General features: G+C 45.4%; 2 protein-coding genes across 3 annotated transcripts in view; both read left to right on the top strand.

Moving 5' to 3' along the window:
• The first annotated feature begins 1,627 nt into the window (after positions 1–1,627).
• myclb (MYCL proto-oncogene, bHLH transcription factor b) lies at positions 1,628–5,075 on the top strand. Its single transcript, XM_079287955.1, has 2 exons — positions 1,628–2,279; positions 3,918–5,075. Exons 1-2 carry the CDS (start codon positions 1,634–1,636, stop codon positions 4,667–4,669), a joined length of 1,398 nt encoding a protein of 465 aa, XP_079144081.1. The 5' UTR covers positions 1,628–1,633; the 3' UTR covers positions 4,670–5,075.
• A 2,786-nt stretch (positions 5,076–7,861) lies between these two features.
• The window catches only part of trit1 (tRNA isopentenyltransferase 1), a gene marked incomplete at its 5' end in the record, with an annotated part of 34,438 nt that continues 27,427 nt past the window's right edge, over positions 7,862–14,872 (top strand). For both annotated transcript variants that reach the window (XM_079287689.1, XM_079287688.1), the window contains one exon: positions 7,862–8,032. In XM_079287689.1, coding sequence (XP_079143815.1) covers positions 7,862–8,032 — 171 coding nt within the window. The remainder of the gene's footprint in view (positions 8,033–14,872) is intronic.

The following is a 14,872-nucleotide window of genomic DNA, read 5'->3' as shown; positions in this document are numbered from 1 at the left end:
ACACACAGACGCACACGCACACACACACATACACACAAATGTCGTGGCAGACACAGAGGGTTGCTTCCATAATGGCTCTCTGAGGGAGGATGGAGGGGGGGGGGCTCTACATCAGAGGCTTGATATTGATTACAGAGACCGTGATAATGCATGGGCGACATCGGATACTGCAGCCATATGTCCGCATGAAATCACAGTGCCCGCACAGATGCACGCTCACACACACACACACACACACACACACACACACACACACACACACACACACACACACACACACACACACACACACACACACACACACACACCTTATCTCTCCGCGCTGCAGAATATGCCTTCCTTTCTTCTTTAGCGGCGTGATGATTAAACACAGGTGTGTGTGTGTGTGTGCACATGTTATTATGTTGGAAGTGGCTAATTATTGCAAAATCTTTGTGATCTTATCAAACCAGTGTCTCTCTGCAGAGCACCATGCGCGGGTTTTTTTTTAGTGTGCTGCGCCTTTAAACCGCAGGGCGTGGCTCTCCTACTACGACCCGCCTTTTATGCATAACAGCCAACTCTCCTTCCCCCGGACCATTTAGTTCAGCAGTCGGCAAAAGAAAGTGACCACAGCCGAAGCACGCACAGCCCTTCTGCACGGCGGGACTGCGACCAAACGGACTCTTTACCCCACCACCACAACTGTTTAAAAACCGGAAGAAGACGCCCAACCGGAACAGCTTAGATTTGAGGCAGAATACACGTCAGGAATCATTGTGGACGCTGCTTATTTAAATTTTTTTTTGGACACTGATATTACGCGCGGTGGATCTATGAGGACGCTGGCGGGTTTCTCACTCTCGACACCAGGTAATAAACTCACTTTTATTCCACATCAACTTCACCAAGGACGTTTAACAACGCTGGCGCGCGAATAGAGGTTAAATTAGTTTTTTTTTTTTTTTTTTTTTTTTGCAGCCTTTCTTATTTAGCGCGCGCCTGCTGCGTAGTTAAACTGATCAGCGCAGCTGAATTGTTTGAGCTCGAGAAGGAGCACAGTAAACTACTTTGCATACGACTCCGCTGTCGGAGGAGCGGGATCACGGGCAGGCAGGACGGGTACCTGTCTATCCAATTAATCTCCATCTTTCTAATTTAATCGCAGTCAGCAGAAACAACTCGCTCCTCCTCTCTACTACTAAAGCAGCGTTATGTAATGAAACGCTGTTGAAACTTTTCAGCAACAACATTGAGAAGTTTAACTTTGCCACGTCTGAGCATCGGGTTATTTGTATTTTAGCCCCTAAATGTGTCCATGGCTCCCATTGACCTTAAAAGGACTATTGTTGTCTTAATTGGCACACCGTGCTCTGATTGGCTACAGGTATTTCGTTTAACTGTTGCACCACAGTGGGATGTTTCCCTGAAGGGCAGGGCAATATTTAGCTTTAAAAAAAACATTATTTAACCATATGCTGCTGTATGCATGGCCACATTCCCCCCAGAGGGCAACGTGTCTACGGACTGATCGTTTCGGTGAGAATGTAGGTTAAATTGTGACACTGTTGGCTGTATCTCTCTCTGCAGACAGAGGGAGCAGGGAGTGATCCACCCCCCCCCCCCCCCCCCCACCCCCTTGCCTGCAGCCCCCATGCCGGGCATTAGCAACACCGCGCCTCGTTATGAAAACTGGGACATGGACCACCTTGACCACTACCAACATTATTTCTACGACGACCACCACGACCCGGACGAGGATTTCTTCAAGTCCACGGCGCCCAGCGAGGACATATGGAAGAAATTCGAGCTGGTCCCGACCCCGCCCATGTCTCCTATCCGGGCGGTGGAAGGGTCGGGCAGGGTCGGGCTGCTGTGCCCGTCTCTGGGGGACAAGCTGGAGTGGGTCTCTCAGTTCTTGGGGCAGGAGGACGAACAGCAGCAGCAGGACCTGCCCTGCAAGCTGACCGCGGCCAATGACTCCTTCGGGAACCTGAGCTCGATCATCATCCAGGACTGCATGTGGAGCGGCTTCTCCGCCGGACAGCAGCTGGAGAGAGTGGTAGGGGAGCGCTGCGCCCCCTGTCCCGGGACGACGGGGGCCACCGCCGCCAAAGTCGTGGCCGCGTCCGCAGCCGCGTCCCCGGGGAGGGCGCAGTGCGCCCCCGCCGACGCGTCGGCCGTCAGCGGACTGGCGGCGGACTGCGTGGACCCAGCTGCGGTGCTCACTTTCCCGTTGACCGGTGGCTGCAAGAAGCGAGAAGTGTCCTCTGGTTCAGAGTCTCACACCGACTCATCAGGTCAGTGAGAATATGCAACGTAGTACTTTTATTTATGGGAACATGTCGCTATAATAAACGCTTTCTTTGATAGTTCGGCTGTGTTGAAGTGAGGTTTCTGGTTGTAACTAAAGCCTGTTTTTAGGTTAATATGTGTCTGAGACACTCGATAGGTAGTTAAGTGAACATAATCACACTGTATGGGAGCTTTCTCGTAGTGTTTTAATAATTTCCCTCCAATTTTCAAAAAGCATATCTACTTTGTTGTTTGAAGTTTATTTTGTGAGGGTTACTCGTCATTTCGCTCTCTCCCGTGTAGTTAATAAGTCTCTTTGATTGGCCATTATCTAGCGCTGAGGATTGGCAATGGCACATGATGACTGCATTGCGTTACCTTGGTGCATGCAACACATGCTTCATGACACGCCCATTGAAACATCTGCTGCTTGGCCGGGCTCCAGCAGACCAGCTGCTACCTCTCCCTGATCCTCCAGTCTGACTTATGATAACAATATCCTCTCCTGCTCGCATTTGGCACACATTCAATGAGAGTATTCCTTATAATTGGAACTTTATGTAACATAGAGGGGGAAAAGCATCAACCCTGTTTTTTATTTTTATTTTGTTTTTTAGTCACCACGTCTAGCCAAAGACTCCAGAGCTTTTTCACTTTTTTCTATTTCCACTCGGTGAACCCCATATGATGGAGACTGGCATGCAGGCTGCCATGTGATCCCGGGCCATGCATAACGGTGTGTGGAATATCACAAAAGGGGGAAAACCTGTTGCTGCATTCCTCCGCTCAACAGGCTGCGGCGCCAATAGTGTCAGTGGGTGGATTTCGGTCCGAGCCAGCCCGGGCTGTGAATAGAGCGGGATTAGCCGTTTAGGAGGTCGGCTAGGCGTGCAGAATTCTTTGACGAGAGTGCGAGGCGGCATTGTACGCCGTTCCGCAATCATTGGAAATGCATGTGTGCTTTGAGCTCCGGTGTAGGGCCACTTGAGGGAATCTCAAGTGGCCTTGAGTGTGCCTTGTAATATGAGATTACATCTGCTGTCTTGTAATTGCTGTTGCACATAATAGGCCGGCGCCCCGCCCTCCAAATCCCTTCGTCCGTCCCCTCTTTACTGTGTTATTTGACATGGAGATTATTATTTTCTGAGCAGTCGAATAGGTGCAATTACTTTAAAAGTGTGTTTCAGTTTACAAGAGTATTGAAAATCTCCCCAGGGTCGAGTCGATGAAGACCTTTCCTCATGCCTCATTTCTTCTCTGGTAAACTGAGCAGCTAAGTGGCTTTAAACGTGCGCAGCGTCTGATATTAGTCGGCTCTTTTTGACAAGAAGGGTTGTCGATTTTCACACCTGAGGGCTTCCCCACCCGTCTCTGCCCCTCATCCTCGGTCTGTCAATCATCACTGTGTGTGTGTGTGTGTGTGTGTGGGGGGGGGGGGGGGTTTATGAGGGTGTATGGCTTAATTTTTACACAAGCATTTAATTGGTTCAAGGAGGCAGGAGGCCAGAGCGAGCGTGTCCAGGGAGGTGGCTCCTTATTGTGACTCATCTTTTCAACTTCAGCTGACAATCTGCAGTCATTACCACATTTAAAAAAAACCCCAAAAAAACGTAGTTTAATAGCTTCTCTCCTGCTCTTTTCAGATGATGACGAAGAAGAGATTGATGTGGTGACGGTGGAGCACAAGCAGCAACGCAAACCTCGTCGGCTGGTCAACGCTCGCAAACCAGTGACCATAACGGTGCGAGCGGACCCCCTGGACCTCGGCATGCAGCGTTTCCACATCTCTATACACCAGCAGCAGCACAACTATGCCGCCCCCTCCCCGGACACGCTCCCTGCGCCGGTCGAGCCGCCTCGGAAGAGGGTCCGGCAGGAGGCCTCCTCCCAGCTGCACCAGAACTCTCACTACCACCAGCCCCGGTCCGGCCACGCCCCTCTGAACTTAGACAGCAGGAAGTCTGCTGGAGCCCGGTCCTCCTCGCCCGACCTCAGCGCCTACTCTCCTACCTCCTCCTCGCCGCCTTCGTCTCCTCCCTCCTCCTCTTCCTCCTCAACCCCCCACTCCCATAGCTCCCCCTCGAAGCCCCACTCCTTCTGCCACCTCTCCAGCCCCCAGTCCTCGGACTGCGAGGACACGGACAAGCGCAAGGCGCACAACTTCCTCGAGCGCAAGCGGAGGAACGACCTGCGCTCGCGGTTCCTGTCGCTGCGGGACGAGATCCCGGGCCTGGCGAACTGCCCCAAGACGCCGAAGGTGGCGATCCTGACGCGAGCCACCGAGTACCTGCATCAGCTGCACGTCAGCGAGCGGCAGAAGGCTCAGGAGAGGAAGCAGCTGAAGTCCAGGCAGCTGCAGCTGCTGCAGAGGCTGGCGCTGCTCAAACGCTCCTGAGCGCTCACAGAACTGGACTACATGAAGGAGGAGAGACACTAATGTTCACTTTGAATTGGTCACGTTGGAATAGTGCGGGTGGATTTGTTTTTGTTTTCTATTTTTTGTGGTTTGCACATTAGCTTCTGAGTGATTGACAAGGCCGCAAGCCGGACAGGACAGCGAGCTGGGGACTGATCGTACGGGGCAAATGAATATGTCCGTGGCTACTCAATATAGATTTGCCCAACTGTTAGATTTCCCCTCGCTGAAAGAAAAACGCTCGCTACGGGAAGGCTCGCTGCGACTGCGGCAACTTCTAGTTGATAAACTGCTACAACTGTGCTGTCTAACTGCTGCATGTTCTAGTCAGGCGTTTCCTCCACTGCGATGGGGCTCGATGTCTCCTCTGTCTTCAGTCTAAAGCCCCCCCCCCCCCCCCCCCCCACTCTATAGTCTCCTTCACATTTCATTTTCTCTACAGTCCCCTGCTCCTTAGCGCTTGGCTTACACATTATGGAGTTGTGCCTTGTTTCTGCTCCTTTAGTGTTCTCCATAGCGTCTTTTCTCATCCCTCCTCTTGTTTCTCACACTTCTGCTCGCTGATCATGGAAATGCAATGGGGGGGGGGGGCTGTAGTGGGACTACTGACTCATGCAACAATGACGTTACAACTGGACATAGTATGTTCTGCGCCTCTGGAATCGCTCAGGTCAGGGCCTAACTTGTGTGCCTGCAGGTTCCCATTCGAGTGTTTCCTTCTTGCATCATGCATGTTTAAACGGCAGCACCACGCCCACGGGAACGACCAGTTTTGTAGCATTGTTTGGAGAAAATTTGAAAATACGTTGCCACAAAAGGCATTGTTTGAGATTTTTGTCCTATTATCTGCAAAAACACTATAAAGTTCTTTATTATTGTTGTGCCATGGAGACCAGCCAAAAGGTGAATGTTGGCTTCAAATTATCAACCAAAAGAAACTTCGGGAATGGCTTAAATTAAATCAGTATGTTTTTAAGCGACATCAAAAATGCCAACTTTTGCTTTTGAGATGAAGCCCAATGAGTGTATTTCTTTCATCTCGCTGTCTGATATATTGTTTTGCATTTGATGTAATGCCTGTAGAAGCCTTTCAATGTACGTAGACTATCCTGTTGGATGTTATGTGTATATAGTACCCTTACTGTACAGTCCCTTCCAAACCAAAACCAGAGCTGTCTACTATACTCATCCTAGTCTTTGTTTGGCCCTACGTCCTAAACCGCGGCCAGGCTTGCTGGCTTTTCAAAGATAACTCAAAGCTTCTATTTTTGTTAATAAAATGATTATGAAAAAAGACTCAAAATAAAACACTCACTGAACATTGATCACACTAAGACACTTTGTCACCACATTATGTGTTTTTTTTTTTTTTGGCAATACTTGTTTTCTTTACCGTTTATTACGTCTTCTGTCTCTGGGGTTTATTTTATTTGTACAAGTCGAGATTTGACAAAAGTTTTATACTATATTTTCCTACAGAGTTGTGTTTCAGTGTGAGCTAATGACTGTTTTCGTTATTGCAGCTGTCGGGGCTTCGCTGGTGGTTATGTGCTGAACATTATGCGTGCGTGGTCTGCTTTCGTCTCTCTGGAGTGGGAAAAGCACCTGAATGCCTCAATCCAATCACTACAGCTGTAGCACTCTCTTAAATCTGGCGCGGGCGGTGGGGAGGGAGGGGCACTTAAGAGGATCTACCGATTACACTTCTGGCTGTGTAGCCTTTAGTGACTTTACTGCTTTTTGTTGTTGCAAACCTGGTGCTCCCTATTGGTCCCATAAGCCATGCGACAGAACACTGTAGCCCTTTGAACTAGTACTGTAAACGACTCGGGTCACGACGAGTAGCATGCGCTGCTCTTACTACCAACACTCAGGAAACTCCACACACTATAATCTGTATCTGTAACATAACCCGAGACCCACACAGACTGGAAGAGAGCGTCTCGGTGTCATTAATGTCCCTTTTATATCTTGTGAATTGACGTTTCCGCTCATGAATTCAGCACAAACCACCATTAGCCCTGATTTTGATTTCTCAATAGTGTGCGGCCACAGCAGTGGTTTGCAAAAATGTTTTTGTTTTGGTCACTGGTCTCTGCTGCTGTCACGTTAGCGGCGGACGTTTGTTACTTACTTTGGGAGTTTATGGAGATTTTTGGAGCCTTGTTTTCAGCACTTTGTTTTTTTCTGTACCTCATAAGCCTCTATGTATGAAGAGTAAGTCAAAAATAATAAATTCATGGTTTGACACCATAAATGACATGTTTGCCTTATGTTTGTCTCTTTCACGCCACAAGAATAATTATCCTGCAGCTATATATTTATTTAATTTAAAGCTTATTTTGAACCCGGTATTATTATGTTGCACACATTTGTTGTCCATTACAACCACCTGTACGATTGAACGCGCATCTCCCCACACGCGATTTATTCTGAGCAGTCTCCAAGGTAACTAACTGATCCTGGCATCTTTCGCCATGGCAACAAGCATCTATGCTCACTGCTGCAGAGCTCCGGCAGTTTCCATAGAAACAATTATAACGATGCTGTAATTCTTCAAAGTCTTTTTATATTCAGACAATCTGAGTAGTTCACTCCTGCAGCTATAAGTAGAGATGAGTCACCTTATGAAATAATCAATAAATATATATAATATATAAATTTAAAAAATAATATACATTATATATAAATTAATAAATAAAATATATATAATACATGCATAAATTAATTAATAATATATATATAATATATATAAAGTAATAAATATATTATATATATATATAAATGAATACATCTAAAAAAATATGTATATAAATGAATAAAACAAAATATATATATATATATATATATAAAATAAATATATATATAAATAAATAAAAGATATGTATATAAATTAATAAATAAAAAATATACAATATATACATATATATATCTATACATAAAATATATAATTTAATAAATAAAGCTGCAAACCAATCAGTTAAATTTACATATATCCAGTCTCATAAGATGAGAGGCCCAGCGCGTTATCCCCCCCCTCGCCATCAATCAATGTTGCCACAGTAACGGCTGCCTGTTGCCTAGTAACGGAGCCCTCCCTCTCATCGCTTGCGTCCTCTGCGCATGCGCGTCAGCAGTCAGCTGGGCGAGCGCCCGAGGAAAAGCGGCATCATGGCGGCGTCCGCTGCTGGTAGCGTGCAGTGTGGTGCAGCCTTTTTTAGGAGAGCGATGGTCCCGTCCTTGGTGGTGATTTTGGGAGCTACGGGCACCGGGAAGTCCAAGTTGGCGATCGAGATCGGCAGACGGCTTTTGGGAGAGATAATCAGCGCCGACTCCATGCAGGTAAGGGAGACGGGAGTCCTTGTCATGGCAGCCACGATATAGCTAGCTAGTCTGTTAGCTTATCAGCTAAACTGCTAACAGACTGTGTAGATAAATGACTGCGTGTCACTATAATGCGACCAACATTAAAAGGTCTGCAATAACTGTTACCCAACGTTACACCACAGCAGCTGGAGGCACCGAGACACGTGTCACACTGCCTCTTAAAAACACGCAGTCTCGTCTGTGTGTCCGGTTTAAACGCATTACGCCATTTAACTAGAAAATGCATTTCCTGCTGAAAATGCGTTTGAAAGCTGAAATGAATCTCAAAAACATTGCTGAAAATAGATATCCAATTCAAAAACAAATTGCAAAAAGCTTAATGATTCAACAAGTTTAAAGATTACAAATATGAAAAGTCATATCACACCTCTCCTGAAAGAGCTGAACATTTTGATATTTGAACAGTTTCTGTGGCTTAAAAAAATTCATCAGTGGTGATGTTTGTAGTAGTATAAGTTGTAGTAGAAGTATTATTAGTAGAAGTATTAGTAGCATTAGAATAACTACTAGTAGTAGTATAAGTTGTAGTAGAAGTATTATTAGAAGTATTAGTAATTAGGAGTAGAAGACATAGTAATAGCTGTAGTATTGGTCGTAGTATTTAATATCACAGTAGTAGTAATAGTAATGGCAGTAGAAGATGTAGCAGTAGTAGTAGTACTAGTAGCAGTCGTACTAATAGCTGTAGTAGTATTACTACTTTTAGTAGCATGAATAGCAGTAGTAGTAGCAGTTGTAGTATAAGTAATAGTAGTAGTGGTAGTAATAATTTTGATGGTAGCAGTAATAGCAGTAGTAATAGTAGCAACAGCAAAAGTTGTAGTAGTAATACTATATTAGCAGCAGCAGTATTAGTAAGAGCATTCATTTTTTTAACAAAAAAGCCTAATTTTGGGGGGGGGGAAAGACCTCTAAAGAGTCCTAAGACCTGAATGACTGTATGAGAGAGACACACGGAGAGAGAGAGGGAGAGGAGTGTATGTGCGCGTGTGTCTGTGAGTCTGTGTGTTTATCAACATCACTAATTGGCTCAATCGCGAACACCTGTGTGCCTGAAGCCACTTGAAAATATTCTCCATAGAGATCCCATTGAAAATAAAAAGCTTAATAATTCAAAAAGTTTAAAGGTTAGAAATATGAAAAGTCATAGCACCCCTCTGGTGAAAGAGCTGAACATTTTAATAGTTGAACGGTTTCTGTAGCTTAAAATATGAATGAGAAGAAGAGGTGCGACGGAAGAAATAGAAGAAGTTGAATAAAGATTCGAAGAACAATAGTTGGAATGCTTAACAGCATTCCAGCAATAAAGTCCTTCTTTAAGTCGTGCAGAATACACAGACAATAGACAACATTATGATGAATAGTGTCTTCTCTTCTGTCCTATCTTACACATCTTGGTCTCATGTGAAGACATGTTAAACAGATGCAGCCCCACATGTGTCGGCCTTCTGGTGACATGCGTGGTCACGTGATCTCAGGATGCAGCGTTGTGGTGTCCACATTGATGAGAAGGAGCATGTTTTTATTAAAGTTCAGTGAGGCAGTGAGCCACGTAAACAACATTACTGATAGTTTGGTGAGAAATATACTTCAAACTGAAATGTCACCGCAGCAATAGAAAGGATGGATAGCATAGATAACTTCAATGAGAAGCGTGAGAAATAAGAATTAAACGTACTATACTGTATAGACAGTAGTAGTCCCGACAAAGTGTATTGATCGATAACTGAATGCAACTTTTAAATACATTGCACTTGGCCAGGTGGATAAATGCGGAATCATTAAATATACACTAAGTTTTTATACGTAGGTCTTTGTTTAGATACTGTAATATAGCAGCATAGCTCTGGGCTAATCACAGCAAAGTAAAAATGAATGGAGATCAGTGATGAGATATATATATATATATATATATATATATATATATTGTAACATTGATATGTTGGAAAGATATTTATTGGTTCTGTGTTTTATTGCAGTGAAAAATAATATATAATAAGCATATATAACAGGAAGTTGTTTATACGTTTTATATGATAAGCAGTGAGACCTTAGAGATACAAATAGCTTTATTGAAATCACAGGATGATACATTCTCACTTCCTCTGGTGTGTGTGTGTTTGTCTGTGTGTCAACGCACTCTCAGGCTTGCTCCTCTTAGCTCCGCCTTCTCCCTTTAGCCCCGCCCCTCTCTCTTTTGGTTCTCAGGGTCTGTTGCTCCAGCAACCGGAGGGCGCACGCACACCAGAGTGGACACACACACACACACACGGTAACTCCACTTTATGCAGAATTCATCACATCGAGGTCACGTCTCTCATCACCTTGCTCCTGTTTCAGCACCATCTTGCCCCCCTCCCCCCCCCCCCCCCTCCTTCCCACCTCTTGGTGTGCGTTGTCCTTGAGTGTGTGTGTGTGTGTGTGTCCCTGACGGTGCCTCTTCCAGCAGTCAACTGGTACTGGGTAAACTGGGTTACACTAATAACATTTCAGCCCAGAATATCTGAGCGACCGGCAGCAGCAGCCCTGGTGGAGAGAAACGGTGGCCTACTTACGGCACGGCAGCCCCAGCCCATCAGCACAATCCCCGGCCTTGTTGCCACCCTCCAGTTGGTGTGTGTGACAGCGAGGGAGAAAGAGAGAGAGAGACACGCTCACAGACGTGGAAAGAGACCGCTCATGTGAGAATGGGGCTGTGTGTAGGCGAGAGCTGGCCTGTGTTGTCTTTGGGAGAGGAAACAGTCTGGTCTTGTTTGGGAGAAAGCAGCATTGTGCTGAGCTGGTGCATATTATTCAGCGCCGTGCTACGCCGGCCCTGCAGCTGATAGTGAATGGGCACGCTGTGGCCACTGGGAAGTGGTCTATTGTCCCGGTGGAGAATCGGTTCCCACACTCCCTAACACTCCTATTGTGTTATCATCACCCCCCCCCCCCCCCCCCCCCCTGACCCATGCCCTCAACCCACAGTTCATTGGACATGCAGGGGGATATTATTCACTCATTAAATGAACATGCTATCTATGGCACACACACACACAAGAGCTCAGCTGTACTGTCGGTGAATGAGGCACTGGCAAGTAGTGTAAACGGTGGGGGGGGGGGGTCCCTTCAGAGGCTTCCAGCTAAAAAAGTCACTGTTTTCTCACTCCCGAGTAGTTGGAATTATGGGAAAATATGTGCGTGAGTAGGAGCGCCGGTCCAAATAGTTCTATCACAATAGAGGCAACTTGTATATATTTATATATCACTATATGTTTTCTGGTTATTCCAAGAATAAAAAGTCTACATGAAATAACCCTGTGGTAAAGTCTGCTTCTGTTTAATGTGCGAGTTAAATACTTGACAAAAAAGTATTATAAGTGTAGGACTGCGGGAACGAGTTCGGGCATATGTGTGGAAAAGTTTAGGATGAATGACTATGCAACTTCTGCAGCCATAGTGGACAACTGTATGTAAATAAATATAATAATACTACATCTAGGTCACAAGTTGCACTGATTCATGCATAGATTGAAGGATTTAAATTGTCTGAATCATGCTTTTGATGGGCAGAAATGAACGTTTGTTGGTAATCACGAGTCACCTCATGAGGGGGGGGGGAGAGAGAGAGAGAAGACTACTCATCCGGGTTCGGCCACTTTGCAAAGCATTGTTGGTAATAAGGAACATTTGACACAGACGGTAAGCGGACAGAGTGAGCGCACTTCAGAGGTGATTCGTGTGAGGAGAGCTCGGACTGAAACGTGAGACCAGTTCGCTGCGATCGTCGTTCAGACGCCGCCGTGTTTATGCTCTGCTGCACATTACATCAGTGGAACGTACCGAGGAGTTCATTTCAAACTTATTGGAGACCGCCCATGTTTCTAGTCATCGTCTTGTCTTCTGGTTCTTGCACTAATGACACAATCTGGACAAAATTGAATATATATTCAGATTTTGTAATGAGATTCATTTCAGCACTTGAGTCTCAGATATTTTAGTTTCTCAGGAGCCTTTGAATGCACCGGCAGGTTTTAAAAGCTGTTTCTCTAAGTTTCAAGCGTCCGTTAAGTTTGTTTTCATTGAACATGAAAATGAATTGAAAGCAGCTGAAAGTAGGAAATGAATCTAATCATTAGTAATGCAAAGTCTACTCAGAATATGAATAAACTGGCTAAGTCACAGAAAACCACCAGCTTGATTTTGTGAATACTTGATGAAAGATCTGAATTATTCACGTTTCCTCCCTCCAAACAAAAGTCTGTGCACAGATTTCTCATTCCGACTCACTGCCACCTGTTCAGTGCGTTAACCAACAACACAATGTTGCCCCGAAAAGAGTTGTTTCACAGCAGGGAGTAAAAAGAGGGTGCGTTTGAGTTATGCGTGGGCGTGTCACACGAAAGGGCCGTCCGAGGTCCTAAAGGGCGATTTAACAGGTCATGCACACGTAGGGCTGGGCGATATGGCCTAAAAAAAAAATCTCCGATTTTTTTACAAAAAATCCGATTCACGATTTAAATCGATTTTTTTCCCCCAAAATTTTTTGCAGATGACAGAAGCTGTTGAAAACAATTTTTTCTTTTATTTTGTGATGATTTTCCCAAGTAGGTTGATAAAAATAAAGTGCAAACAAAACCTGAACATTGTAGAAAGGTGCCTGTAGTATACAAAAAGTATTTGGTCACTCTTTTGTTTGCCTGAATCATTTAAATATAAAATTAAATTAAACATAACATTAAATGGCATTAAATAGTAGCCTTCCATTGTAAACAACTGTGCAAATGTAACTTTTTACAGTAAGCTTTTCTAACTGAATACACTGATACAAACACAGCATGAAATAAAATGTATATGACCCTTTAACATTCACATTTTCAAAAGTGCAACATCTGATCTAACATCAACATAACATATTTTGCACAGTAAATAAGTGCATGTAAACAAAATCAAGTGCATTCACAACATAACCAACAGTATTAAACAGTAGTGCATGTTTTTTCTAAATATTTTTTGCCAGGAAGACAAGCCTGTCTACTACCTCTGGCTTCAGGCATGCACGGTGGCATGTAACAATGCCCCCCCCACACACTGAAAAGCCTCTCAGAGGGGGCACTTGTAGCTGGCACAGAGAGGTATTTCTTTGCTAAAGTACTTAGCCTTGGAAAGTTAAGTTGGTGACGCTTCCACCAGTCAAGTGGATCGGTGTCTGGGTCAACCTGCTGGACCACAGGTCAGTTGTTGCGGAGTAGAATGACATCCCCTCCAGCTCCGCAGAGATCCTTTGGCGTGTACTATTGTACAGCCGAGGCAAGGCAACGTCAGAAAAATGTTTACGGCTTGGTAGCACGTACCTGGGGTCCAAAGCTTTGAGACGGTGAATAAACCCCGGCTTTTCCACGGTGTATATGGGCACCATATCTTTTGCGATATACATCGCGACTGCATCCGTGATGGCTTTCCACCGGGCACTCTTCTTCTCATGCGGAGTACAGTTGGTGAATGTCTCCAAAATGCTGGGTTGTTTTTGTGAGGTGGCGGCGGCAGCAGTGAAGCTGCTGGCCGCCATTGTTTTAGTTTGTAAACAATGCGCGCGCACTCTACTACGGGAAAAAGGGGTGGGGGCGATTTTCTCGATTTTCAATAAAACACATCGCCTTAAAGCACACATTCGAATTAATCGATTAAATCGATTTATCGCCCAGCCCTATGCACACGTATGTGCCGTTACTTTAGCAGGTCATGCACACGTATGCTCTGTTACTTTAGCAGGTCATGCACACGTATGCTCTGTTACTTTAGCAGGTCATGCACACGTATGCTCCGTTACTTTAGCAGGTCATGCACACATATGCTCCGTTACTTTAGCAGGTCATGCACACGTATGCTCTGTTACTTTAGCAGGTCATGCACACGTATGCTCCGTTACTTTAGCAGGTCATGCACACGTATGCTCCGTTACTTTAGCAGGTCATGCACACGTATGCTCCGTTACTTTAGCAGGTCATGCACACGTATGCTCCCGTTACTTTAGCAGGTCATGCACACGTATGCGCCGTTACTTTAGCAGGTCATGCACACGTATGCACCGTTACTTTAGCAGGTCATGCACACGTATGCTCCCGTTACTTTAGCAGGTCATGCACACGTATGCTTCGTTACTTTAGCAGGTCATGCACACGTATGCTCCCGTTACTTTAGCAGGTCATGCACACGTATGCTCCGTTACTTTAGCAGGTCATGCACACGTATGCGCGTTACTTTAGCAGGTCATGCACACGTATGCTCTGTTACTTTAGCAGGTCATGCACACGTATGCGCCGTTACTTTAACAGGTCATGCACACGTATGCTCCGTTACTTTAGCAGGTCATGCACACGTATGCTCTGTTACTTTAGCAGGTCATGCACACGTATGCTCTGTTACTTTAGCAGGTCATGCACACGTATGCTCCGTTACTTTAGCAGGTCATGCACACGTATGCTCTGTTACTTTAGCAGGTCATGCACACGTATGCTCCGTTACTTTAGCAGGTCATGCACACGTATGCTCTGTTACTTTAGCAGGTCATGCACACGTATGCTCCCGTTACTTCAACAGGTCATGCACACGTATGCTCCGTTACTTGAGCAGGTCATGCACACGTATGCTCCGTTACTTTAGCAGGTCATGCACACGTATGCTCCGTTACTTTAGCAGGTCATGCACATGTATGCGCCGTTACTTTAACAGGTCATGCACACGTATGCTCCATTACTTTAGCAGGTCATGCACACGTATGCTCCGTTAGTTTAGCAGGTCATGCACACGTGTGCG

The sequence above is a fragment of the Melanostigma gelatinosum genome, assembly GCF_949748355.1.
Source record: "Melanostigma gelatinosum genome assembly, chromosome: 17".
NCBI lineage: Eukaryota > Metazoa > Chordata > Actinopteri > Perciformes > Zoarcidae > Melanostigma > Melanostigma gelatinosum.
The sequence above is the reverse complement of the archived record's forward strand: the minus strand, read 5'-3'. Positions and strand labels throughout refer to the sequence as shown.